The sequence below is a fragment of the Gymnodraco acuticeps genome, unplaced genomic scaffold, assembly GCF_902827175.1.
Source record: "Gymnodraco acuticeps unplaced genomic scaffold, fGymAcu1.1, whole genome shotgun sequence".
NCBI classification, from domain to species: Eukaryota; Metazoa; Chordata; class Actinopteri; order Perciformes; family Bathydraconidae; genus Gymnodraco; species Gymnodraco acuticeps.
The window spans coordinates 3,222,735-3,250,414 of NW_022989755.1; the positions used below are offsets into that span (position 1 = coordinate 3,222,735).

Here is a 27,680-nt window from a genome sequence, read left to right on the forward strand (position 1 = left end):
TGGGGGGCCGCCTTTCATAACACCCAAGGACACCTTACAGGGGCATAGGGGCAATATAGGGAACAATTTAAACAGTGGATTTTGTGATATATCAGCCGGGGTGAGACAAGACAAACCACAAATGGTCCTGGACTACAGAAGGACACAAAAGGACACATGGTACAGTTTATATTATTCTTGGTCTTTTTTCAATAACATATTTCAAAGGTTCTGGATTTGTTTACAAATCTAGAAACTAAATACAAAACTAGGATGATATGAAGATATCATGTCAAAAATAATTGTGATAAATTAGACAGAACTGGCCTGTCTGTGAGCACATTTTATGTTGGTTTGGTTCTTCTGATAAAGGTGTGAATATCTAAATAATATACCAACATATGCTATTGTCATTAGTTGTGTCCCTGTTCTTCAAGCTAATGCATTGCTAAATTAACAACTCTTGGCTTACAGAGTGGTAAAATGAGACCGATTTTTATATATAAAATATAAATATATTTTAATTTTATAATTTAGTTATCATTTATTTTAAATATTAACAATATAGTAAAATAAATGGAAATATATACACCGGCAAATATTTAATATAAATACCTTGTATGTGTGTGTGTGTATAGCTATTGCTTTATCTGATTAATGTTATTTTCATATGAAAGTCCATGATTATAAGTATGCAGTATCATAACTACATCTTTGATGTTTATAAAAAACCAAACCGTTTGAAAATTGGTTGAAAATTGAGCAAGCTATGGTTATTTAAATAGTAAACCATAATGTTATGAATGAGAGCACTGCCTGTAGCAAGTGGCAACGTCGGTCTCCATTGGCCAGCAGCGCGGGTGAGTCATCTAGTGTTTATATATATCTATGATGGTCAGTACCAGATATGTTCGGGTGTATTTCCGTCGCATCCGTCATCCGTCATATACTCACCTCCCTCTGCTCCCTGCGCTCTGCTGCCACACACCGGCCGTCTGTGGAACTGCAGCCGGAGGAACTCGGGACAGCTTGTTATGTGTGGGGTGCTATGGTGGGGTCCCATGTACTTGTGCACATAAATAATGTTTCTAATTATTTACAATTTAAAAAAAATATATATTCTGCGTTACTTTAGCCAACACTTTTATAAGGCCACTAGATTAGATAATTACGAAATATGTAGATAGAATACATATATTTCAGGTTGTTATTTTGTCATTATGTTTAATGTTTTATTTACCTTTTAGTATTTTTATATACTATCTGAACTTTGGAGAGGAGTTGGGAGACACACGACACATCAAATCACATCTACAGATCAAGGCGAAGCGAATGGAAGTACTCCCATACTTTATATACTAGCGTGAAAACGTGTGCAAAGTCTCCGAAAATCCTAAAAATAAGCTCATATTTGAATTCCCCATAAAAAAACACATCATTCAGTAAAAACAAGGCCCCACTGATCATCTACTCTCTGAGACGATTCCAGGGATGTCTGGCTTGAGTTTCGACCACCAGGGAAAGTGGACAAAAGTGCCCGAGATCAGCCTTTTAATTTACCCAGGTGCTTGGTTTTGGGCATGAAAATTCAGGAAACTCCCTGAGTATTTTATTAAATATCTGAACTTTGGAGAGGAGTTGGGGGACATACGACACATCAAATCACATCTACAGATCAAGACGAAGCTAGTGGAAGTACTCCTAGCGTGTGAAAATGTTTGTGAAAAACGTGTGCAAAGTCTCCGAAAACGGAGCAGTGGCTGTGATGCTAGCTTTGCGGCCAGCGGTTAGTTGTTATTGTTTGAAGTTGTTGCTATGGAAACAACATGACGGAGAAAAAATTAATATCTTCTACATATAATAACGGACAAAGTAAAGAATGAAGTGTAGGCTATGCCTGTTTGAAGTTGTTGCTAAGGAAACAACATGACGGAGAAAAAGTATAATCTTCTACATATAATAAAGGACAAAGTAAAGAATGAAGTGTCGGCTATGTTAAATGTTCGGAATTTGACCGTGATGGCCCTCTTGAGTTGCCGTAAAATATGACGAATATGACGGAAGACGGATGCGACGGAAATACACCCTAACATATCTGGTAGCCCGAACATATCTGGTACTGACACCGGTCTCAAGTCAGAACCGCTGCAGACTCGCTGTTTGAGAGCTTGATAGCCCACTCCTCCTCCACACTCGTTGCTTTGGAACAGCCCTCAATATGGCGGACCCTCCGCGTGAACGCGCAAACGGAGGGGTAGGGTGTAGGGGGCGGTTTTGGAATGGGCCCTAGTGTTGTCTACGACTTCAGTGCTTCTCAAAGTGTGGTCCACGGACCACTGGTGGTCCGTGAGCGCCCCCTAGTGGTCCGTGAGTATAATGGTAAAATGTCACATTTGAAATAAATAAATACATTTAAGTTTTCCGCACTCTCGCGGGAATATCTCCGCAATGGAGCGAGTTTAAGTTTAACTTTCGATTGCATGATATAGCCCAGATAAACACCTTCATCAAACATGTTGCCACTTGTTTGTACCATTTTCAGGTGATTTGTAGAAAACGATGTGTTTTTGGATATTTGTGGAGTTCGGTGGTCTGCGAGTGTTTTTGTATTGGTTAAGTGGTCCTTGGTATGAAAAAGTTTGAGAAACACTGGTCTACGTTATATCTGTTATCTTTGTAAAACACCGGTCAATATCTGTGAGCTGTTTTGGACGGTACAACCAGGGCGAAAGTTAACATTACTGCCGTTCCTGGGACTGGGATCACTCAATCCGCTTGGACTGCGGAGCCTGTGCTCACTTCCCGGAGCTGAAACGCCACCTGTGTTGCACTTGATTTTGGACTTTGGTGGACTGGGTTCGTTGAGCTAAAGCATAGCATGACTGGGCTTGTGTTCCTGTTTACATGAGACGTCAAACAACGTAATCTTCGTTTTCGGGAGGACTGGAAGTCCGGACCGGATTCTCACCTCGCTGATCTGGCATTTCTCAACTTCGGCAGGACGGAAAACGCGGACGGGTTTCCTGTGCTGATTTCTGGATTTCTTCAGCAGGCCCTCTCTACCTCCTGACACATGTCACCCAGCATGTTTATCCTAATACCTATTTTTCTCCTACTGACTATTCTCCATCCATATGAGGTGCGTGAAGGGTATGAAGACCAACATGTGCCTCATCTTGTCTTCCCTAGTAAAGACACAAACTGGGATTCTACTTTGTTTAAGAGCTGTGTAAATTGGAGCATTCTAATCTCCAAGGATCTCATGACTCTACCTTGTCTTATTCGTCTTTTTAGTCCTTATAACTGGTTGTTTTCAATGAACTCATATTCCTATGGTGGAAATAGAGCAATAGGCCTATATAATGAATCTATGCAAACAACAACTTTGGTGAAAAGGAAATGTGTCTTTGTTATCCTGCTCCTATCAGGAAATGTTCATCCAAACCCTGGACCAGATTTTAATTGTCTGAGTACCCCTGATGATTTTAAAGCAAGGTCGGGTCTTGGTATCATCCACATAAATGTCAGAAGTCTACTTCCTAAAATGGATCACATGAAAATCTGGGCAAAATCCTCTGATTCTGATGTTCTTGTTTTATCTGAAACTTAGCTAAAGAAATCTATCACGGACAAAGACATTGCAATTAAGGGTTACAATGTGTTTCGTTGTGACCGACCCAGAAAAGGTGGTGGTGTCGCAATGTATGTAAAAACAAAATGTCATCCTACCATCCAATCATCTGTGTCTCTCAGCAGACAATTTGAACTTGCGTTGAAATTGGAACTTCTTAAGGGTCAGTTTATCACTGTTGTAGGGTGCTATAGACCCCCTTCAGCAAGCATTGAGGCTTTATCATCACTGAGTCATCAGTTATCTTGCTTGGATTTTAATGAGATTTTAATTGCTGGAGACTTTAATTGGGACTGGTTGTCCTCTGTCTCCGATAGTTTTAAATCAACCTGTGACTCTTTTAATCTTACGCAATTTATCAATAGCCTCAACTCGTCCTAATCTTAAACACCAAGATAAATCGTCTCTATCGATTTATAATCTGGATTCGCACAAATCGGCAGGACAAACTTCCTCCTCATTTTCTTAAATTAGCAGCAGACTTTATAGCTGAGCCGCTTACTTACCTTTTTAATTTAACTCTTTCCAACAATGAGATTCCTAACATATGGAAATCTGCATATGTTCTTACTTTACTGAAAGGAGGGGATCCCTCATCTGTTAATAATTATAGGCCAATTTCAAAAGTATGTGTTGTAGCGAAGGTCCTTGAAAAGCTTCTCAGCGAACAACTTAAATTATTCTTGGACACAAATGATATTTTGTCAGAGCACCAATCCGGTTTTAGAAAACAACACAGCACAACAACTGCTGCTCTTAAAGTGGTGAACAACATAATTGAGGCATTGGACTGTAAAAAGTGCAATACAATATTTCACCTTCACCAATGAATAATAGTGTTAAATAACACAATATCAATGAAAATAATCGTGTTTATCATTTTGGCCAGATCTGTGCATGACTTTTAAAGCTTCTGATTGTCGAAATTTTGTTACAGCTGTTTTAATATTGTTATTCTTTTGCTTCTGGTCTTTATGCTATGCTAACTGGGTCTCAACTCCATCTGCACATCACAAAAAGACATGACAGTCATATTGATTTTCATTTTTTAATTCTTGGTATGAAATCAAACAACGAACCAGTAAACTCAGTAAAGTCCACGGCTTAATTATTCTCTGTGGCCCTTTAGTGGTATAATCTGATCAAAATCAAAACACCCAATCTTCCACCTCTTCAAATAAATTCTTGACACAGTTGCTGGATTTCAACAAAACCTTTTTAATTTCACTGGTACTGTTTATAAAATCAGCGAGTCTGCTTTGATGGCAACTTAAACATGGTGTGTGATTTGTGTTTGTGTATGCGAGTTGGGATTTGTGATTGTGTGTTGTTTAAAGTGTGCTGTGTATGTGTTGGTATTGTGATGTTGCATGTAATATGTGTGTGTGAATGTCAGATTGCTTGATAAGGCAACATGCAGTCATCAGTTTCCATTGGCCTCAAAGTAAAAACACACAAACCTGCTCCAGACACAAACACACACACACTATGCTGGCTGACCCGGTTCTATATTAACGCACACACATATATTTATATAAACACACACATACAGTGCATACAGACACACACACACCAATGCTGGGCAGACAAGCAGTGAAAGGTGGCATCACACTGACTGAGAGGAATAGGGAATCCTCTGATTGGCTGAGACAGTTGATGGGCGGGAGCTCCTGAACAGCCAGGGTACAGACTTGTTGGTGTGAAATAAAAACGACCCTAAAAAACAACTACACATCCCAGAATTCAAGCTGTACATATAACTACACAAAAAGCTAATCCATGATAAACATTTAAAAAAAATGTTAATTCTGTTCTCTTTGCAGACTGACTGCCTCTTTGAATCATCATTTTATTTATCACAGAACTAACACACTAAAGTCCACACGGTGAGGGTTTCTCCTGATGGCATGCAAACCAGTTTCACAAAGACTAAAAAGCAACTACACGATAACAAGAGGATGTCAGTATCAGCTGCTCATATTTCCCCTTAAGCAGCTCTTACTTTGAAAACAACATCCCACAGATTCTGAAGCTATATGTTTCATTGAGAGAAATGCTCAAGTCATGATGTTTGAACGGCCACCAAATGCATTTGTTCTAAATGTATTATACAGCATTGTAAACACTTTTGTTGTGCCACTGGTGAAAAAGGAGACAATGTCCTGAATTCCCATTACCCAATCAGAATTTCAGAATGAAAAATGGTTTTCTTCTTACTTTAATTTAGCTTGTTTGTTTTTGAGAAATTCCTTGAACATTTGAAGTTAAATTACTTGTGAAATAACTGCTCTTGTTTTCTCATGCATCACATGAACACAATTCAGGTTTTTGCTCTAACGGCTGAAAAAATGAGCATTGTGTATTGCTTCCTGGTTAAAACCCTGTTTCTAAACGTCGAGGCCAAACACACACACTAAGCCATACGAAGCTACACGGAACAGCTGCTACTCTACAGTTACAACACGAGACGTCATTCTACACATCTGTTCATGCAGTCTACTGTCGCTAACTATCTAACTACTGCACACAAAACAGAATGATATCTGTCCTCAAAGAACGATTCCCTGCACAAGCCTCTGGAGAGTTACTTTATACGCCAGCAGCGACACATGCACACACACATATAAGCTAACATGAACACACAGGCACACAAACAGCGCATCACTCCCCCTCTTGTACCCTGCCTCAGTCACTCAGTGAGTTATTGTTATGGACTGCAGAGGTTAAACTGTATTTACACACCAGACAATGTCCTACAGTTTACACCTGTTTGCCCAGTGTGTGTGTCTGCACTGGCATCTGCGGTACTGTATGTGTGTGTTTCATGCATGTGTACAATAAAGGTGTGTCTCTTGTTTGTGTGTGTTTGTGGGTGAGGTTACTCTATTGGTTGGTATGCGTGGGAGCTGTAACACCAAGGTTCATATCAGGACGACAGTAACACACAGGTGAGGCGAGGGTAAGACAGGCAGTGGAGGGAAAATCAGAGGGGAGGAGACGGGGTGAGGTGGCAGAGCGCTGCTGGGGGGAGGTATCACGGAGTGACGAGGCAGAGAGGGAGATAGTGTAGGGGCTGAGATGCGGCATCCGGAAGAGTCTGTTTTAGTTGATTTTGGTTCTGTAAAGTCACAAAAAAATATGTCGAACATCTGGAGTCTGGTACAGTGAGGCGAGGGGAGCGAGGGGCCGCTGGAGAGCATGGGAGGGAGGTCCGAATGGCGACTAGTACCCCTGTAAGAAAGGAAGGAAGATCATATTAATGGGGGAAGTACTGATAATTGTAGTGTGGTGTGATTTCTGCTATTTAACTCTTTAACATCTATCTGATAGCTGTACATATTTTTTAAAGCAGTGAGTTTATCTTAATTTCCTCTTAAGTATTATTTCGTTAAGTTAATTCAATAATCTTTATTTTAGTTTTTCCATTAATAGCTGCACTTCATTAAACTCAAAAATGATTAAAAAATATTCATTTTAATATGAAGAGCACTCCTGCAAGCACTATAGCCCTTTAAAACAATGATCACTTTCATTGTTATAAAGACACAGTCAGGGCTTTCTGTCCAGACATGAATGGCTTACTAATATTATTGAAATATTTGACTAGGTGAAATCATAATTGTCATGATATGAGACCTTTGTCAATTATCTATTATAAGTTTGACAATGTCCTTCAATGCTAAATCAGTGGAATACTCTTTTGGGTCTAAACTAATGAAGGTAATCCTCTCATCCTTTTACCATGTGGCAATAAATTGCATTTAAAAGCCTCATCATTATCGTCCATGTACTAAATTGAGTATTAGCCATTAGATACATTAAAGGAAGTAATTTACAACATTGAAATACCTTAATAAGGAGCGTAAACATATTAAAGTGGACCTATCATGCTATATTTGAAACATATATTGTAGGGCCATACCTATATAAAACATGTCTTTGAATTTTTTTTTCAAAATACCAAACAGATCATGCATTTTAGCCATGCCTCATTTCGCTCTATTTGCTCTTTTCCAGCCCTGTTTTTGCAAGTGCTGATTCTGCTTTTGTGGCAGACTACAGCGCCACTTACAGGCCTGGCATATGTACTACAGCGTCTCCAGCGCTTTCGAGCGGTCTCTCATTCCCCTGATAGGTGGAGAGTTGCCCATATAGGCGGAGCACCCCTTTTCTGACGTCAGAAAAATTCAAATAATAATCAGCTCCGTTGCAGCCCCGTTTTTAGAGATTTGGGTATGGAGGAAAAGAGAGAGGGTTGTGTTTTCTGACACTTGGTGAGTTCCCTGACACACCAGGGACACATATTCATGTATAAAAGACGTACAAAAGTGCATTTTGCATGATAGGTCCTAGGGCTGTAACGGTTCACAGAAGTCACGGTTCGGTTCGTACCTCGGTTTGGAGGTCACGGTTCGGTACAACAAGAAAAAGCAAAAAAAAGTCCCAAATGCATAATTCCAGGTTTGTTGTTATTTATGATTGAACAGTAGTGCAAGTTTCAGTTTAAAAATAAAGAACTCTTTTTTGAATAATGAACTGTATTAAACAGTTAAAAACAAACCATACACAGTACACTCAGATGGCCATATTATGGCTGATGTCAAACAAAAAGGTTTCATCAAGCTGTAAAGCTAAAAAGAATGTCTTGAAAATATGACATCATAAATAATAAGAAAGTGTTGCAAGAGCGCAAAGTCGTTAAAAACATATGCCAAAAGCTTCCGTTATTTATTTTGGTCTCACGGCTTTCATGTCTGTTGGCTTCTTAAAAACAGCGGGGATCAGCTGTTGAACTGCTGCTGTCTTTTGCCGGGCTCCGGTGATTGGCAAATCTGGGTGATGCCTTCTGATATGATTTAGCATGTTTGGTGCTTTTGCCATTAGCATACCGCACCGCTGTAGAACAACGCCGACACACCGTCCTCGTCCGATCCACCACTCGTACACTCCATCGTTATTGTAGTCCACAGGGAACCCGAAATGTTCCCACACAGCTGATTTAGAAGAAGCAGGTGGGTTCTAGCTCCTGTGTTATCTGAAATCGCCATACTAACTTTTCTTCTTCTTGTATTTTGTTCGTTTTGTTGTTGTGTTTCTTCTTGTTCTTCATTTGTTGTTTAAGGGCGGCTGGCAAACAGCTTTTAGGCGCAATACCGCCCCCTGGATTATATATAGTGTAGTGGATACTGCCCTGAATGACACTTTTTTCCCACTCGTAAAAAAAAGGCGTATTCGTCGTGTGACTGCGTGTGCCGAACCGTGACGTCCGAACCGTGACTGTACGGGACGAATACGGATACCGTTACACCCCTAATAGGTCCCCTTTAAGTTACATTTAACATCTGAGAGGTATTTATATTCTTGCTGCACTTGGTCAAAAGTCTCACACATAATCTGAGACTGAGCTGCTTTTATGAATGATCTGCTTTAATCCCGGCAGCAACCAAACTTGTTTTCTTACCTCTCCTCCTTCCCCACCCTGCTCCCTTCCCCCATATTCTCCCTGCAAGAAAAAAAGGGGAAAAGCGAGAACAATTTAGACAGAAAAAAGAGGTGGAGTGGTGAGCATGAAAGGATGAGGTGTTGGCAGGGTGGAGGCTCTCAAGCACCAATGGCAGTATCGCCTTCACTTTCCTCAGCTCTGATGTAACAAAGCAGTTGAGAGCACAAAGACCATGCTTTAGGCTTGACTCAACTCTTATTATCATGCGCAAGACTTCCCAGGGGGTTCAGTTAGTGGATTAGAGTTATACAGCAGGTAAAGGTGACTCCAGGAGCACAGGCCTTGTTCAGCCTGAGCAGTGCATGAAGCCATTTTGGTGCATGCCACGACTATAACGGCTTATCTGACGTGCTGAAGATGAGAGCTCTAAATATGTCACTTAACGCTGCACAGGGGAGCTACATGGTTATAAATGGACAGTTTTAGTAATAATGTTGCCTATACTACACAAATAAGTGAGCATCTGAGAGGTCAGAGGAAAACGTTTGCAGTATGAAATAATATTGCTCACAAAGACATCAGGTGATTGTATTACATTTGACAGTCAATGGATCATTTATCCAAAGCCCCAAATACTGCAGGAATCTTTCAATTCATATTTGGGAAGCATCATTGCATCTTCAGTTCCTCTTGACACTCACTTAGTCTCACTTGGGCTATTAGCTAATACACACCATTTCACCTGTTCATAGTGCACACCATTTAAGATTTTCTAAAACAACAGTCCTGCAATAAAACATGAGGATTCTGCAGGAAAAGTCAGATGTATTGCAGGTTTATTGGATTAGACTGTAAAGGTGCACATAACAAACGGATAACTTGGTGCATGTAGCATGCAGAGTAACCCCATATGAATCTCTTTCCCCCCAGACCGAGGCATGATCTATGACCCCACACTGCTCTGTCCAATATGCACCTCGTATACAGGCTCCTCCTATCAGGGAAACACAGATGAAACAAAGACAACACAAACAACAAATGTTGAGAATAACAGCGACACAGAAAAACACAAAACACAGAAGCACCAAAGCATTATAACAAAAAAGCACCACTCATAAAAACTGAAAACTATCGGTGAGACATGCAGGAAAAACACACAATTTAGATGTAAAAGCCATCTAACATCTGACAAGGTTTGACAACAAAACAGGAACAGAAGGAGGGCCTTCAGGGTTAAATGTCACAAATGGAACAAATATTTATTGGAACATTTTCTAATAATTTGACAAAATACTTCAGCTTTTATGGATACATAACCTTTTGAGACAGGGTTAAAAACAGTAATGTATTGACAATTATTTTACATCTCCCTGTTGTTATTTTTTGTGCTGAAAGAATTAAAAATCTTCATAATAAATGTATTATTTAAGTAGTTCTGGACTGATGAATTGATCTTTGCAGATATTTCAGTATCACTGTGTGTTGGCCGATAAGTTTAAAAAGATCATACAATTCAGTAAAAGGCCACAACGGAGCTCCTTCTATACGGACTATACAGTTTAGTCATGTCTCAAGAGGAAGGGCCAAATATTCCCTGGTTTCAGCTTCTCATATGTGAATGTTTGTTAAGTTTTTCTGCGCTTTTTTATTGTTAACTGAATGTCTAAGGGTTTCCAACTTTGCGGCTGAGAAAATTATCAATTTTTGGGATGTTTTATAATTGAAATTGTCAACTAGTTGAAACAGATCTGGGGATTTATTGATATTAGTAGCAGCTGTGCTTTCTTTTTCTACAACTCAGGTAAATACATAGATGGATGAAGTGCACCCTGATAAGTAAGAGCAGAACCATCAAGCGATGTCTGTGCTCATTTATGTTTAAGCACTGCTTTATGTTGTTAGATTTCTTTGTTAGTAAGAGAAGACACTAGAAAAGAGATTATTTTTACATTCTGCAGCTCTGATGTGTTACAACAGTGAAACAGCTCTATCTAGTGGCTAACCTTTAATCAGAACCCTCACCTGAAATCAATGTTTCCAAGTAGGATTTCTGTCTTAACTTTTTAAAGAAAGTTTTTTTTTTGGTAGCTATTTGTTGCCATGGTGACTGACCTGGTTGACCATCCCAGTTGACGCTGCAACGTTCTCGACCCCCTCCACGTTCCCCTGTGACACTTCGTTGGCCCCGGCAGCCGCTGTGTCTCCAACAATATTGGCCTGGTCCACGGTCCTGTTGGCCACTGAGAGGCAGAGGGGAGGACAGTTAGTGTAACTGAGACACAGGCCCATTCTGAACAGCCACAAAACACACAAAGGACCCACATCACCCTTTTGGTGACTATGGCTGAGTCAAAACCTGCATACTGTACACTACTGTACATACCCAATATTAATTCAATACAAATGTGAAATGATCTGATCTTTTTTTGATTTATGGCCATTAGAAGCAGTTATTTAACGGTTTTCAATGTTGATTAAAACATAACCATATCAATCATCCTTAAATGGATCTGTTGTAACGTGCCAAGAGCCAACAAGGACCTCATTGCACACACTTTGTAGAAAGGGGCACAAGTAATTGTTTTCAAACTGTTTCTTTTGTTTTACAAAAAACAAATACTTCAAGTATTGAACAGATTGATTTGGCAAATGAACATCTGGGCTGGTTAGTCAGGCCACATCTGGTAAAGAGAGGTTTCCTAAGCTGTGGACAAACCCCAAATGAAGCTATTTAAATACTTCATTTGGATTTAGACGATGGTCTCTTCTTGGTTAAGGATTGCCAACACTTAAAATCAGAAACCACCAGAAGACATTTGTCTACCCGCTCCCCCTGAGCCTCACAAATACAACTGGCGGGTACACAGCTTTACTCACCTGTGTTTACTGATGACACAACTCCCTCCTTTGTCTTACTGCCTGAAAATCAAAGAGAGATTACAATCAGATCAATTTACATAACTCACTAATGACATTCTTATGTTTTTTTATGTTGTGTATTTTTTGTGTGCATATTTTCATTATTTGGGTTACTTTTCATTTTGCGTATCTGTATTATTAGAATTACATTTTTGTTATTTGATCAGAAAATGCACTCTTGCACACTTATCTGATGAATTGATCATTTCATATGAGAAGATCATTAATAATATAACTGATATATATGTGATGTTACCTGATGATAACATGAACCTGTTAGTTTCACCCATTTACTTCAACAATTACATTTTTTGATGTATATCAATCAATCAATCAATCAATCAATCAATCAATCAATCAATCAATCAATCAATGTTTATTTATATAGCCCAATATCACAAATGTTACATTTGTCTCAGTGGACTTCACAGTTTGTACAGAATATCAGTATGACAATACGACACCCTCTGTCCTTAGACCCTCACATCGTACAAGGAAAAACTTCCGGAGAAAACCCACAGTATATTTAAACACTTTAATTGCCACAAAGTTATAGAGAGATTGTATAGGTTCACCTTACCTTTCAAAAACACTCCAAAGATTCTGATTATGCTGAGGGTGTTGGGTCAGCAGTATCCATTGCTTTTTCTAAAAATACATTTAAAGACTTGGTGTCCTCTCAGTGGGTCTGATGGGTCTCCCTGGTTTTTATAACTGCTGAACATGTTTTTTTTGTCTACTTAAACTGTTTTTTAATGTTATCGAAACCTTGATAACTCAGAGTTATGTGTGTCAGAGCTTTAGTTATATTAATTATTTATTGATGGATGGTAACGTTTTAGTAGAAAACATCCTGTGATGAGCAGCGCCTCTCTGATCAGCAGCACTGTGCTCATTATAGTATGATCCCAATCAGATTAAATGGTGGTTACATAACCTGCCAGAGAGAGGGATAGAAGGAGGGGAATATCTGCTATGAAAGCGAATCATGGGAGGAAGGCAGGAAGTGAGGACGGGGAAGAACAAATCTGCAGAATGACATGATTTGGTGCACACTGACTGTTCCCATTTGAACACAGGCACTGCCATTTACAGTATCCTGCCTCCACCCGATCTCCCTCCATCGCTCGGCACGCTCCCAGTGCTATGAGCCACGTGCCTGAGTACTGAGCAGTACTGCAGCACAGCCAAGCTCACACACACACACACACACACACACACACACACACACACACACACACACACACACACACACACACACACACACACACACACACACACACACACACACACACACACACTCACACACACACACACACACACACACACACACACACACACACACACACACACACACACACATCACACACACACACACACACACACAGCAATGACACAGCTTCTTTCTCCCAGTCAACAGAGGGAGCCACCTGAGTGTCGCTGTGATTATCTGTGTGAGGCGGTGTTAATCTTTCTGTCGCCATTATAGAGAACAGACTGTTCAAACAAGATGTGTTTGATCAGTGCAGCACTAGAAAATATTCTCCAGTTGAGCATGTGACCAGAATAAAAAATCCATGTTTGAGATAATCCTGGTAGTAAATGACAATCCTGATGGATAGCTTGCCTTAATAAATGAAGATTGCACGGATTAGAGTTTGTGAATGCCTTTTCCTATAATGAAATAATGTGCATAAATATAGCTTTGGCCATTTGTTCCATGGCAGGATTTGTGCTTAGACACTCCTGATTTGATAAAAGCTCAGACATGTCCTGGATTAAATTAAAATCCTATAATGTGTTAATATATTTTTATTTGATATGTACTGTCACATTTACATGTATAATAACCTTTTCTTTAAAATCCACGAATGATGAAATAATAATAGTGGGGGATGTAAATGCAGGAACATGACTGCTGTTTAATCTTTTTTATTATAAAGCAGTCCTTCTCGACTAAAGCCATTCTTTGAACATCATTGCATTATATCAGCCACGTCTCAGCTCTCTGTCCAGGTTTGGCCTGTTTGTGAAAGTGGGTGTGCAGACCTTGATACAGTGTCCCCACATTCACATGCTGACGTATGCACCCTGCTGCAGGCAGATACAGTGGTTTATCGGCGCAATCGACCCTCTTCACTTCAGCGATCACATCCCCTCTCCTTCTCTTCTCTCAATCCCCCCTCCCCCTATTTTACCTGGGCTTGTCACCAGCCTTCAATCTCTGAAACATCCAGGTTTCATTTTCCAGTGAGTGTCATCTCTCCTGCTCCATCACTACATGTCAACTGTCGGTCTCGTTCTCTGCCCCTCCATCTGTTCATACAGGAGCCACAAGACTAGAAGCTTTTTCTGACATAACACCCCTCCCTCCTCTCTCCATCCTTTCTCCCTCTGTCTCTCCCCCTGCATCCCTCCATCTATCCATGGGGATGGGTTGGTGGGGAATTGTTTTAAAAGCTGCAGGGGGGAGGAAGCTGGTTAGTAATCAAAGCAGCTAACACTGGCAGGCAAACCCTGCTGCTGCAACGCCACAAACGCATCGACACGAGCATGGGGTGAGAGTGGAGGGGATGACGGGGGGCAAATTGCTGCAGTGCTTAAGTGATCATTGCTCTGTCTTCTCTGTGTCCCACCCTGCCTTTTTTTTTAAATCAGTACATTGACTATTGCAAGATCATCTTTCATTTTCATTTTGAAGGGACGGACTGCAGACAACGATGAAGACTTCCACTCGGCTGACTCCTCACCCCCCCTCCCTTCCACTCACACAACGCCCCTCCCCTCTCAGGCGGCCTAAAAGCCTGGTACTGGAGGTAACCTTGAGATGTGACGCATTTTCTGCCTGAGCTAATTTAAAAGAACAGGACAAGCACCGTGTAAGAATAAAGCCTCTGAAGCATTTTTTTCATTTTACATTTCCGTCTGCCGTCATATACGTGCATGTTTATATTGAATGTCTACATTCATCCTAAAAATATTTGTGAGTTTACCTGAAAAAAAGAATGTCAGCCCTTTTTAAATGTAGGTCAACTGTTTTCTGTAAATGATAAAAGGCAGTTCAACAGTCTCTCACAGGACATCCCTCTGCAAGCTGCTCCATTTAATGTGACTAATATACGACATGTAATAAAATCTTTAAGGTTTGGCCGGCACAAAATCCTGCAGAATTCCCTAAAGAAACAGAACCAGTCCTCCACCAGCTAATAACCACATTTGAAACGTACTATTTTTGTCTTTTAATTAATCTCTCCCTCCTTAGTGTGTCGATCCTTCACTCTTCCAGACCCCCACCCTCTGCCCTGCACCACTCCTGCAGCAATATCCTCCCAGTGCTCTCTCCATCCCTTCCTTTCTTCCTCCTCCTCATCCTCCCTCTGTTCCTGTCGCTTCTCACAAGTGTCCCAGACATGGACACCCATGGGAACCTACCTCAAACAGTGCAACTACACACACCCTAAAAAGAAGGAGCGTATCTCACCCAAACTTACCCACTTTTCTTTTTTTAAAACAGCTCCACAGACAGGATGTGTACATACCTACATACATGACCCCTTCCTTGGTCTTGGCTGCCGCCTCCTCCATGCCAGCTTTGGTCTTCTCTGCGGCGGCCACCACCCCCTCCTTGGCCATGGAGAACCCCTTCATTAGTACATCCATCTTGGGCGACGAGACGGCTGGGCTAGCCTGCTCCAAACGGGCCTGGTTGGTGCTTACAGTGAGCGTGCAAAAGAGATGATGTGAGAGCGTGTGAGTCTGTGAGTATGCGTGTGTGTGTGTGTGTGTGTGAATGTGTGTGCCAGTGGCTCCTCCTCCCTTTGGTGCTACAACAGAGGGCTGAGAGGACTGCACAGCAGGGCTACAACACGCAGACTGAGAGGAAGAGGGGGGAGGAAACAGTCGGTATGAACAAGATGGAGAGAAGAGGAGGATGAGGTAGAGGAGGAGGAGGAGGAGGAGAGATGGCCGGATGCTGCAGCATTTTCAAGTCATGCTGCAACCCCCTCCTCAGCCACACCTCCACCCGTCATCCATCTTTCTCCTGGTGATTCTCAGCCACAGTGCAGCTGTTTGCATATTTTGATTGGCAGATTTCTGTGGACACACCTATAGATGCTTAGCCTGTGTACTGTTACATAACCATCAGAGCATCAGCACAGGACGCAAAGAAGATTTCTCACATCAAGTAACCCGATATGTACATCGCTGTTTTATTGTATTCCATTTCATTTAATTAATAGAAAAAAGGAGAGCTCCTGCAGCAATTTCCATTCTTATAAGGATAAAGCAAAAATGCTTTGTCATCTCAACCTGAATGAATCACCACTCTCCCCTTCCTCTTCCTCCTCCTCCTCCTCCTCCTCCTCCTCCTCCCCCTCCTCCTCCTCCTCCTCCTCCTCCTCCTCCTCCTCCTCCTCCTCCTCCTCCTCCTCCTCCTCCTCTTCCTCTTCCTTATTTTCTTCACGTTTATCCCAGACATGCCAACTCAGCAGAACAGCAATTATATACGGTTTTGATGTTATTTTTATTCATTTTAATTAAATAGTTTTTAACCAAATAGTAACCAAATAAAGCCACATCATGGCCACAGAAAAAAAGCTGCTCCATCTATATTTATTGTTGTATTCTGTCTCAGAACGTAGTAACGTGATATATTTTGAAACGGTGCCATTTTCAGAAGGGAGGATGTCTCATAGTTTCCGTCTTGTCGTACAGAATCATACTGCCCTCTGGTGGCCGTAACATAAAATACATCATGACACGGCATTTTGATTGACTGATGGTTGTCGTTAGACGTGCTCAAACCTTAGATATCATGTGACCAAACGACTCAATATCAATGCAGCATCGAAATACTACCCGTTATATTGGATTTTCTTGGAAAACTTTTTGCATGAAAAAAGCATTTTGTATTGAGGTATATGTAAGATGCTTTGGATAAAAGCTGCAGCTAAATAACATATAGTGTAATGTAAAACATGTCATGTTTTGGATTTTCAAAAAGAGGAACATGTGAAATTAGAATCCATGGCACAATTGCCATGATAAGGAGTCCTAAAATATTTTACTTGCCAACAATAACCTGATACATGTCAGTGTTGTCTCTTGATCGCAATAGTTTTTAATCTTACTAATTGAAATGTATATTGAAATAAAACATTGAAATATTGTTTTTTTATGAAGAAAACACATTTCCCTGAGAGGAAGACTTTTCAATCACTATCACAGGGAAACTATTAAAAACTCTCAGGCTTCTTACCCTGCTACCATTACTCTCCTTGTTGTCACCATTTAATAAATGGAAAACTACATATTGTTAAAGCTATTAGAGGCTCTTCCTGAATGATGTCAAAACACTCTGTAAAACAAAGAGCACTAGAAATGTTGCTCACCGTGCCTCCAGTTTTTTTCTTCCGAGTTACAAACAAACATCTCATTTGTGATCTTACAACAGTTCACTCAACCGTTTGGTTTTAAGAAAACATTTATTCACATTGATATAAGTACATTTGTGAGTGCGTTTTTACATACTGTATTTGTGCATGTAGGTAAATCTCTATGTGTGCATCTTTTGCTTTCTCACAAGCATGCTTAGTGTTAAAACTCATACGTTTGTGAATGCCGTTTATGTACTAAAAGAAACATCAGTTCTGCATTTGATTATTTTTTGTACAATTTCCCTTTGATTTAAGAGAGACAGAACTAAAACAAACTGAAAAAAAGAGAGAAAGAAAAACCCAAATCGAGATCAGGTTTAGCAGCGGACGGATACATTTGACAGGTGATATTGAGCTTATGAACACATAGCATTCTCACACTAACAGTTAATATCTCACATACTAATCTAGGCTACAACACTATCTCACATTCCTGAGGAGTTTCCTCCTCCTCCTGTTCCTTTTTTATCCTTCCATAATTTATCCCCTTTTCCTTTTTACTCCTGTGCTTTTGTCCATTTCTTCCTTTACATGTCCTCCTCTTCTTTTTCCTCCTCTTCTTTATTCCTGGACGTTGAGGATCTGTGAAGACAGTCCTTGGTGCCAGTTCTTCAGCTTGGCAAAGCGGGGACCTTTCACCTCTGACTCAAACTTCTCTCTGGTGGTGGGGAAGGCATTTACAATTTTAAAGGAATAGTTTGCTATTTAGTTAGAGGAGAAATGTGACAGCACTATTTAGTTTGTACACTTAATATGAAGCTACTACCAGCAGATGGTTAGCTTGGTGTAAATATTAGCTTCTCAAAACGTCAAAGTAATGCCACATCTAAAGCTATTTTTGGCAGTGACCAGTAACTTCCTGGATTCTCTGCAGGCTACATGGCGTGTCGTTCTTACCTCGACTTCGCCAGTGCCTCCTCATCTGGGTCTTGCACTGCATGGAAAATAAACATTTGGTAAGGTCAAAGAAAAACCTAACGAGACAATAAGCAGTAATGAGAGGATATCAGAGTCTGAACAAAAATTGTGGAGAGTTCCAAGAATATCAAAAGAGAAGGTAGGAAAAGACAAAAGGAGGAAAGAAGGAGTTTGTGTACTGACTGTATTCAGTTCCAGTGATGTGGGCCAGCATCCTGAAGCTCTTGGACTGCAGATTGGCAGCACGACGAGCCCATTCAGACATACTATCGTTCGTATCTCCTAATGGCCTGATCACTGCCTGGTAAACTGGAGATGCACAGTCTACCACGGGGTCCTTGATGGGCAGAGATCCACTGCAGGACACACAGTACTGTTAGAGCTCTGAGTAGTGTGAACTGTATTTAAAGCCAACTAATATGTTAGATGATCAAAAAGTACTAAATGCCCAGGATGTAAGATCATCTACAACTGAAGAGTTGATATTACTTTTGTGTTTTTGTTTTGTTGGTTTTTGGGAGTGGTGAATTGAGTACTCAAATCTTATCGTTAGAGAAAAGTAGCAATAACCGTATGTTACAAGTAAAAGTATCTTTATATATATATATATATATATATATATATATATATATTAAAGTATATTTAACATGTAACTTTAGTCAATGCATAACACATACAGTATAAGCATTGATAATATATCTAAAATAACAAAAGGAAAAAAAATGTTTAATGTATTTTTTATTAAGTCAGAAGCAACTTAAGCTATTTTAAAAATCATACAAGCATTGCCTTTGAATGTATTGAAGTTGAGGCTAAAAATGGAAAGCACAAGTCAACTCGACTTAAGTAAATGTCCATTAATGTTTTAGGTGTCTTGCCTCAGGTGTATTTTTCTAAATGGCTGAATAATTTAACAAATTTAAGAGCCATTTGGAGCCATTATTTCCCAACACTAATGGCCGACAACTTGATACCTTACATTGTTATTTATATTCAAATAATACAATTACCAAGCTAGAATGTTGTAGTAGTCAAATACAAATCCTGATTATTAAAATGTGTGCTACTTCGATTGGTGACTTCCAAATAATGTTGGCTATTCTTTTTTTGGGCAACCAGTGCCTTTATTGAAGAGACAGAGTTGAAATGGGGAGACAGAGGAAATGACATGCGGCAGATGGACCTGAGCTGGATTCGAACCTGGATCCTCTAGTAGTACATGGGCCCAATGTTGGCTATTCTACACCTTTTTGTTATTAATAGCTTTATTAAACCAGATTGTATTACATTATGGGCAGTTATTACTCTTAGATCAATAATTGCATTGTTGCTTCTTGTTGCTATAAACTTCACGTTTAAGATAACTGTGAACAGTAGATATTGAACCGAGATTACAAAGCAACAAGACTGGATAGTGCCTTCCTTGGTATTCTTCAATGAGTGTTAGAAAAGTGAGTCAGTACCGATCTAGCAGACATGTTTTAAAAACTTCAGATTTGATACTCAGAACATTCCCATGCCATGAACTCCCATCAGGTTCCCGAAGCTGTGATGATACTGAACTCATCTCACACTCTCACACTTTCACCAAAGTACCTCTAAGTACTTCTAGATAGGAAAATGAACTCCTGGTTAGTGAGTTTGAACATGACATCATACTCGGACACAAGAAAAAAACACATCAAAATGGACAATAAGATGCTGTGGTATTTGTCAACATTTTCCACAGTATTATTTATTATAATATTAATTCTAATTATATTAATATTATAATAGTTCAGGTATATTAGTTAAGGGGACACAAGGAGCAATGCACAAGCTGTTTTTAAATTATAAGACAAATGCGAGGAGAGGCGGGATAGAAAAGGAGCGCTGCTGTACTTACGACAAGGGGGAGCCCACCTCTTCGCTGAGGTCATAACCAGGGAGGAAGGATGGGGGGGGGAGGTGGAGGACGGCACAGGTGTGGTAGGTTGTTTGTTTTTTTGGTTGTGGATGGAATGAGCAGAGGAAAGTGGGTGAAAAGCACAAAGGAGTACGGGGCACGGACAAAGACAACATGGAAAAGCCTGCGCATTGGGTAAAGTAGAGTTGTAGCAGCATAGGCTAAAAGGTAGGCTTACATGATTTAAAGCTGCTTTTCAGGAGATGGGTCCAAAAAATGTCAACATATTTTCTCACTTCTGACTGCTACTGATATCTAGCATATCTTTGGAATTGAAACAAAAAAAGCTTCCTGGATTATACATAGATACAACAGGTTTGTGTCAGTTTGATATATTTCAACTTTCTGTCATTTTTCGGCATATTCTCATACACTGCACTCTAATTTGTTCACAACCCACATAATCAGTTCACATTTCCACACAATCATAAGCCAGGACACATGTCCTAGAATAAAGAATGACAAAGTCTGCATCGGTAGGAGGTCTTGGTGGATGGGTTGTTCTCAAATCACAGGACTTTTTCCTAACCCACACCAAGTAACAGGATGTCAACGCAGGTGCTTGCACATGATCCCTCCAATGAAAACGCCCAAAAGTTACAAACTTTCCGTGAGATATCATTCAAACTGCTGTATGAAGTTACGTTGCAGTTTTCCATGCTGAATAGAAAGGTAATGAGCCTCAGCAAATGTGCTATGAGAATAAGACCAGGATTAGAGTTTCGGCAAAAAATATCAAAGAAAATCTGCAAATGACACCCCAGAATAAATGGCTTAATACCAGTAGCAGGAAGTGAGCGAGTAAGTATGTTTTTTTTGTAATTTGGGCAATCTTATCCTTTAATTCCTTAACAAGCGGGTCATGTGATGTGAAGTGTGTGAGTGCAAAGAGCTCATTAATCTGGAGAGAGGATTATTTAGGTTGTGTGACCTCACCTGTCGTGCCCTTTAGTCTGCGATTGCCCTGCAATGGCGTCCATGATGGCGTCCTGTGAGTACATGCTGATTGGTGTGTTGTACTGGGCGTGAACAATGGTGGCCTTTCCACCCGGACCCCTCACCTCAATGGGCTTGTGGGTGGACAGGGCCGAGTCTTTCAGAGCAATGGGGTTGAAGCTGGGGGTGTACTCCATACTGTCAATGTTGAGTGGGGTCGGAGGTCAGTGAAGGGAGTGGAGAGGTTTCAGGTGTGGATGAGAGGTTAAAGGATAGGGGAGGAGGGGGGGAATTGAGAGAAAAGAAAAAGGGAGAAAGCACCAAAGTGAAGGAAACTGGGTGGACGTGTATTAATGCTGCTGACAGACAGGCGGGGCTGTTGTACCGCTCAATATTCACTTTTGGAGATCTACTGTACCTAACATAGACTCAACTACACAGACCAAATCACATCACACTTTGTAGCTGTGTCCCAGGTCCATACTGCTCAGACAATATAAACCTTTTTCAGGATTTCACACTCAAATTGTTCAAATTAAGCAGGTTTAAGATGCTTTATCTTCACCACAGGTATTTTAAAAAAAAAGACATTTTGGAAACACATTTCTCTTTCTCCATGTTAAAGCCTCAAGTATGGAATTTGTTCTTTTTGCACACACAAAATAATTGGATCGTCTAATATTTATACAAAAAAAGACTCTTCAGAATAATTACAAAGTGGATATATCACTCCCAGCATTTACTGTGACTTAGATTATGGAACATTTAACTACATGATACAATGTTATCATATATATCCATGCAGTGTGGAATAGGGACAGAGGCTTCATCCATTACATGAGGCTAAACTACTATTTTGTACATGACAACATACAAGCTATTTCTAGAAGGAGAGAACAAAAGTGCTGACATACCAGTCCACAAAACCACAAACATGCTAATGTAACACACCCAAACAGATTAATATCTGCATATTTCAAATGAGACAGCAAAATACTGTACACACGCTGAAAATTATGTTTTACTGATACTGCCAAACATGGATGTATGACACACAAAACACCACATGCATTTACACACACGGTAATATACTGCGGTCCATTCAGAAAAAGTATATACAGTAAATGCTATAGACTAAAGGAGTTGGAAAACATAAATAATAATTGAGTACTGAAGTAAAGTAGAAATCACTAACTGTATTTTTTGGATGGATGGATGGAAACAGCAGCAGTATTAACAATAGTTAATTTATATTTGAGTGTTGTATATCTTGGTTTTAGAGTTGGATCATTTTGTATCTTGACTGTAGCTTAGTCCTACCAAAGCTTTACATTTAAAATGTATTTGGCCTTGACAAAATACTTTTCCAACATACAAAACTAAATATCATTCATCTTCAAGCAGAAATCTCTATCTATGAACGTACTACTACGGAATGTGTTAAATAGATGAAAGGAAGTATAGTCGAAGGAAAAGTAAAACAATCTTTCACAATTTACTCAAGTAAAGCAGCAGCAACTTCAAACTGTTCTGAAGATCTGTACTTGAGTAGATGTAAAGAGTTACTTTTCACTTGTATGCTGTTAATAACATGAAAAAACAAATGATCAGCACACTCGATCTGCTGGTTCAACTTCATGCTCATGACTGCATGTTGGACATGACTTCACTCCACACCCACATCTCAGAAAAAGAATATTATCTCTCTAATGATGTATTCTTCATGCACATCAAATACTCGAGACATGTGGCGGTACTGACTTTGCAGCTGTGTTTGCGATAACCTGAAACACACCAGAGAGGAACAGACAGACAGACAGATAGAGAGGAGGAAAGAGTGTCAAAAATGACCAGAGGGTATTTTGGTGATAACAATGGCACTGTGTGTGCAGAGGAAACTATAACTACAACACTATGCTGTAATCCCATGTACAGGTCAGAATACCAGCCGTTTGTCATCACTGGGATATTTCCCAGCGTCCCCTGCATCATCGGTGACTGACAAGAGCAGAAGCGTCTCGAATCACATGACACAGAGACACATTTAGCACAGAACAGCCACAAATAAACACCGCTACAAAAACACATCCATACCACCGTGTAATAATTGAACCTTTCATTTGCCTTTACTAGGAAATCTCAGATCCTGTAGAACCAGCTCAAAAGGTTTCAAATATCAAAATGTGTAATTAATGGTGTTTGATGGCCGTATTATCAGAACTTTATTTGTATTTTTAACAGTCAATACAGCTTTTCTGGGCTGCTGCACAAGCCTCTGCTAAATAAATCTACATTTTTTATTTAATCATCATCTTTCAATTGCAAATTAAAGACCAACCGTGGTCAGTTTAGGAGCAGGCTGCCAACCTGCTGATCTCTTGCTGGCTTGTTACCTGCTAAGTTTCAAAGACGAAATTCCACTTTGCGCCGTGTGTTTAGTTTGTCAAATTCGAAGAGTTTGGGCCAATGTTTTCTTAATATTGCAAGAGAGTACATTCAGCCTTCTCGGTGGTTTGCGCTGTCCGAGTGCACTCTTGGTTAAATTATGTGTAATTCCTTCCTGGTTGAAAAGCTACTTAAATCAGCCCATATCTCTGTAATCTACAGGTTTTCTGTGTGCAAATGTTTTCTGTGATCACTTTAAAGGTTTGCTTAAATGTATTTGGTATGTGTGCCTGACATTTTTCGCCGCTATTCTTGGACAAGCTCTCCCTGTAAATCAGTTTAAATGTGTTCAGTTTCACTCTACCATCGCAGTAATGGGAGTGCAACACATCAATCAGTGGAATAGAACGTACAGTACATGGATGGGTTCGGGGTACAGTTGGTGAGGTGGAACGTGCTCGGCAGCACCTCACACGTGGGGTATCTCAGGTTTGGCAGGGGGGCATCCTGGGGATTCAGGATGATGATGTGTAACCGGAGTGGAACATTCCCCTACCAACAGCTGCTCTCTCCTGTGCGCGCGCGTGTGTGTGTGTGTGTGTGTATGTGTGTGTGTGTGTGTGTGTGTGTGTGCACGCTTGGTGAGGTGGGGTTGCTGGCATGATACTGGCGTCATCGTCACCTGACTTACCGTTGGCCTTTACTGTAAAGCAGCTCAGCTCCAGAAGGGAAACACATTAGTAAAGACTGATATCTGGGTGTGACATAGGTCAGAGTCAAAGCAGATCGCATCCTTAATTAACATCTACAAGTATTTCACGGCTTCACCATACCCATGCCATACCCCTGAGGAGAGTTCCCCTAAAACTGTGTCCTCAACTTAACTCCCACTGACCTTTACTCAGTACAGCACACAGTACAGTCGAGATAAAGGCACTGATGATTTGGCAATTCAAGGTGAAATGACTTTGTATTGTGAAAGAAATAACCTAGTAAACTGTTTTTCTTGTTAAACAAAAACCCACCACTGTATTGTCCGTGTAATGAAAGCCCTACTGTATACATCCTATTGTATTGTTGCTCCACGTTATGTGTTCCTTCACCTTTTTTAGGCCTCAAACCCCAAAATGTACGATAGTGGCCCTACAATGGGACTCTAGTGTCAAAACGTCACCTTCCTGTAACCTCGCTAGCAATTTAACCAAGCTTCACACGCAAGTCCGAGCTTATTTAGATACGGATAGATACGCAAGATAAAAGGCCTCAAAAATGGAAATCAGAGAGTTGAAACAGCAAAAAGGTTTCTCTAAAAAGAATATTTGCAACATCATCTCCCTGGTTTCATTCCTGTAGTCGGATCTCTTGTCACTCTGTCACCTGGATGCCAGCCAGGTCTGTTTGTGTGTACGCTCCCAAAATAGCACAATGTGTGAGAGGAATGACTGATGGGATACCGATGGAAAGTTCTGAGTATATTTCCTCATTTAGGCACAGTTAATGTGAGGTTAACTGGGGATGTGAGGTGCTTTTGCTTCAGTGAAAAGTAGTACTTTAGTTAAGTGTCATTACGTCAGCTGGCCTTGGTTTTGGTGTTATCACGTAGGAGTTACATCTTCTTCTCCTAGTATTTAAAAACTGTAAGGTAACCTACCACAGTGATGAAACTCCCAAGGAAGCTGTCGACCCCTGTCCTAAATTGCCCTGCATCATCATCATTTCACTGAGAGTTTCAGCAGAGTAAAGGCCAACTGGGGAATTGTACTGCCCCGCCTGGCCGGGTGGAGATAGGGCAGACGGTTGAGGAGGAGGCAGTGGTTTTGACCGGGGGTCGATAGGGAGATCGGGGTCTTTTTTACCAACTTGGAGCATTTGAACTTCCTCTCCGAAATGTTTAGGCCCGACCTCTAAATCCTTAAAAGATGAGAAGAGGTCAAGATCGGTATAAAGAACGTTTGAAGGTGAAACGAGAGTAAAGGCATCAGCTTCCGTCTTCATATTCCTTTCTTCTGGATTGCTGACCTTTGGCCTCTGCATACTAGGCCTTCCTGCTGTTGCACTATGAATATGTGACACTAGAGGGCAGCAGGACACTGGTGAAGATTATCACAAACAATCGTACATAACGGGCATGACAGACACATTTACGAACATGAACAAATATGCAGTTTTACAGCCGCAAATGTTTGTGTTGATTAATATTTGTGGTCATTCTTTTTTTGTTTCTCTTTGTACCTTCTGGTGGGGGATGACTGGCATGGGGGAGTCCATTCTTGGAGTTGAAAATGCTGCTGCACGTCTTGATCTAGAAATGAAATGACAAAATAGCCATTTAAAATATAGTGTAACACCATATTTCACCACTTTGTATTGGATATTTCAAAGGCATTTTACAGAGAACCAATTGATGTATATATTTGTAGGTGTACTAATGTAAAGCCCCAGCCATTTATAACAATGATTTCCTCTTAAACTCCCACATTGATTTTGCTTCTCTGTGTTATTTCTTAGGGGAATATCCAGTACCTAAAATTAGCTTGTTCTACTTAAGTTTAACGGACAGGGAAAGTGTGCTGGTTGTTTACTTCTGCATGGTGAGTGCCAGTGTGTTGGAGGCAGACTTGATCTTGTTCTGGGCGTCCATGTGCGTCATCCCCTCGGTGGTGACCCCATCGATGGCTGAGATGATGTCGCCCTGGGCCAAGCTGCCGCCCACCGCCTTGCTCCCCGGAGTTATCTATGGAGGGGTCAAGAGAGCAGGTCACATTGGGACCCCTGCCTCCGCAGGAAACAAACAAGCAACTGGAAAATGTGTACAGATACACATGACAGATTGGAGGGATAGTTAGGAGTAATTTGCCATTGATGAATGAAAACTAAGAAATACTTTCCCTCTGCAATTCAGCAACTCACTGTACATACTATGGTAGATGTGTAGATGGTCAATAAACAACCCTCAGAGGTTTTCTATAAAAAGAGTGGAACCAATTTTTTTATTCCAGTATCTAATCTGTATCTACAGCCTGACCCTGAAATCAATAAGAACAAGTGTTTAACTCTTTTCCATTCTCACACCATACAATGATATTTAGCTGAGTCCTAATGCCGGCCACAAAGCCAGACTTTAGCGCTTAAACTACACGGAGAGAGACTGTGAGAGAGCCCAGAGGCCTGGGGCATACAGTATTAGGTCTAGATTTACAGTCGACTCGTTTAAAGAGTTAAAAATAAGTAACGCCGCCGATGACCCTGCTGAGCCCCCCTTCACCCCCCAAACATACTCACCTGCTACTGACATTCATGCAACACTTCCTTGAATAACGTAAACTCTTCTACAATCCACACTTTATCAACATCATACCACTTATTGGTTCTACTTTTTCTGGTGTCAAAGAAACGCGTCCTTGATACTCCTGTCAAACTTTGTCTGCTTTTTTAACAGAATGTCTTCCTTTGAATTACATTCCTCGTCTGTATGGGTATAAATGTGTGTGTGTAGTGTTTTGTGTGAGTGTGTGTTGTATGAGAGTGTGAAAAGCAGTTACTTAAGGTAAATTTAAGGTACAAAAGAAATCTTCATATCTGCCTCTGGGTATTTAAACATGCATGAAAAACTGTCATGCATGTGATCAAGAGCCACTTCAAAATATAACTGACGACAAACAGGAATGGATATGGGGGAGGGACTCACTCTTTGAACATTTTCCTTTAATTAATTGCTTTCAAGAGCAAACATTTATTCAATTTTGATCCAAGTTTTCTTTTTTAAAATTGTTTCTCGCAGGTTTTCTATCGAAAAATATGTGTTATATTAATACTTATATTGTTCTACTTGGACCACAGACATGCTTCTTCTTCTTTTTGATGGTGTCCATACAGCTGTTTAGACTCAAGACGGATACAAAGATTCAAGATTTAATTGATTCCTAGAATTTCAAACAAGAAAATCCCACTAACAGTCATACAAAATAACTGGATAGTGGCAAAAGAGTTAGGTGTGTCACTTATTTAATGGACATTGCTTCAGCTTAGCTAACAAGATGTCAGAAATACACTTTCTGCATTCCTCTTTCCTGTCTTAGTTCTTGT

At 40.4% G+C, this 27,680-nt stretch overlaps 2 protein-coding genes across 5 annotated transcripts in view; both read right to left on the minus strand.

The window, feature by feature from the left end:
• Nucleotides 1-4,808: 4,808 nt before the first annotated feature.
• sncgb (synuclein, gamma b (breast cancer-specific protein 1)) lies at nucleotides 4,809-15,893 on the minus strand. Of its 2 annotated transcripts, XM_034213108.1 has the most exons (5): nucleotides 15,512-15,893; nucleotides 11,931-11,972; nucleotides 11,166-11,293; nucleotides 9,072-9,113; nucleotides 4,809-6,841 (listed from the first exon to the last, which is right to left on the minus strand). In XM_034213108.1, exons 1-5 carry the CDS (start codon nucleotides 15,630-15,632, stop codon nucleotides 6,833-6,835), a joined length of 342 nt encoding a protein of 113 aa, XP_034068999.1. In that variant the 5' UTR covers nucleotides 15,633-15,893; the 3' UTR covers nucleotides 4,809-6,832. The 2 variants fall into 2 exon arrangements, with proteins under 2 accessions (XP_034068999.1, XP_034069006.1); XM_034213115.1 differs by lacking the exon at nucleotides 9,072-9,113 and having other exon boundaries at nucleotides 15,512-15,891.
• A 1,546-nt stretch (nucleotides 15,894-17,439) lies between these two features.
• ldb3b (LIM domain binding 3b) overlaps nucleotides 17,440-27,680 on the minus strand; it is a 12,538-nt gene continuing 2,297 nt past the window's right edge. For 2 of the 3 annotated variants that reach the window (XM_034213131.1, XM_034213123.1), the window contains exons 3-10: nucleotides 26,177-26,328; nucleotides 25,827-25,896; nucleotides 22,971-22,993; nucleotides 21,210-21,407; nucleotides 20,214-20,237; nucleotides 18,512-18,684; nucleotides 18,308-18,344; nucleotides 17,440-18,068 (exon numbers count right to left, since the gene is read on the minus strand). In XM_034213131.1, coding sequence (XP_034069022.1) covers nucleotides 17,972-18,068; nucleotides 18,308-18,344; nucleotides 18,512-18,684; nucleotides 20,214-20,237; nucleotides 21,210-21,407; nucleotides 22,971-22,993; nucleotides 25,827-25,896; nucleotides 26,177-26,328 — 774 coding nt within the window. In that variant the 3' untranslated portion in view covers nucleotides 17,440-17,971. The remainder of the gene's footprint in view (nucleotides 18,069-18,307; nucleotides 18,345-18,511; nucleotides 18,685-20,213; nucleotides 20,238-21,209; nucleotides 21,408-22,970; nucleotides 22,994-25,826; nucleotides 25,897-26,176; nucleotides 26,329-27,680) is intronic. The other variant, XM_034213141.1, reaches the window with a different exon arrangement.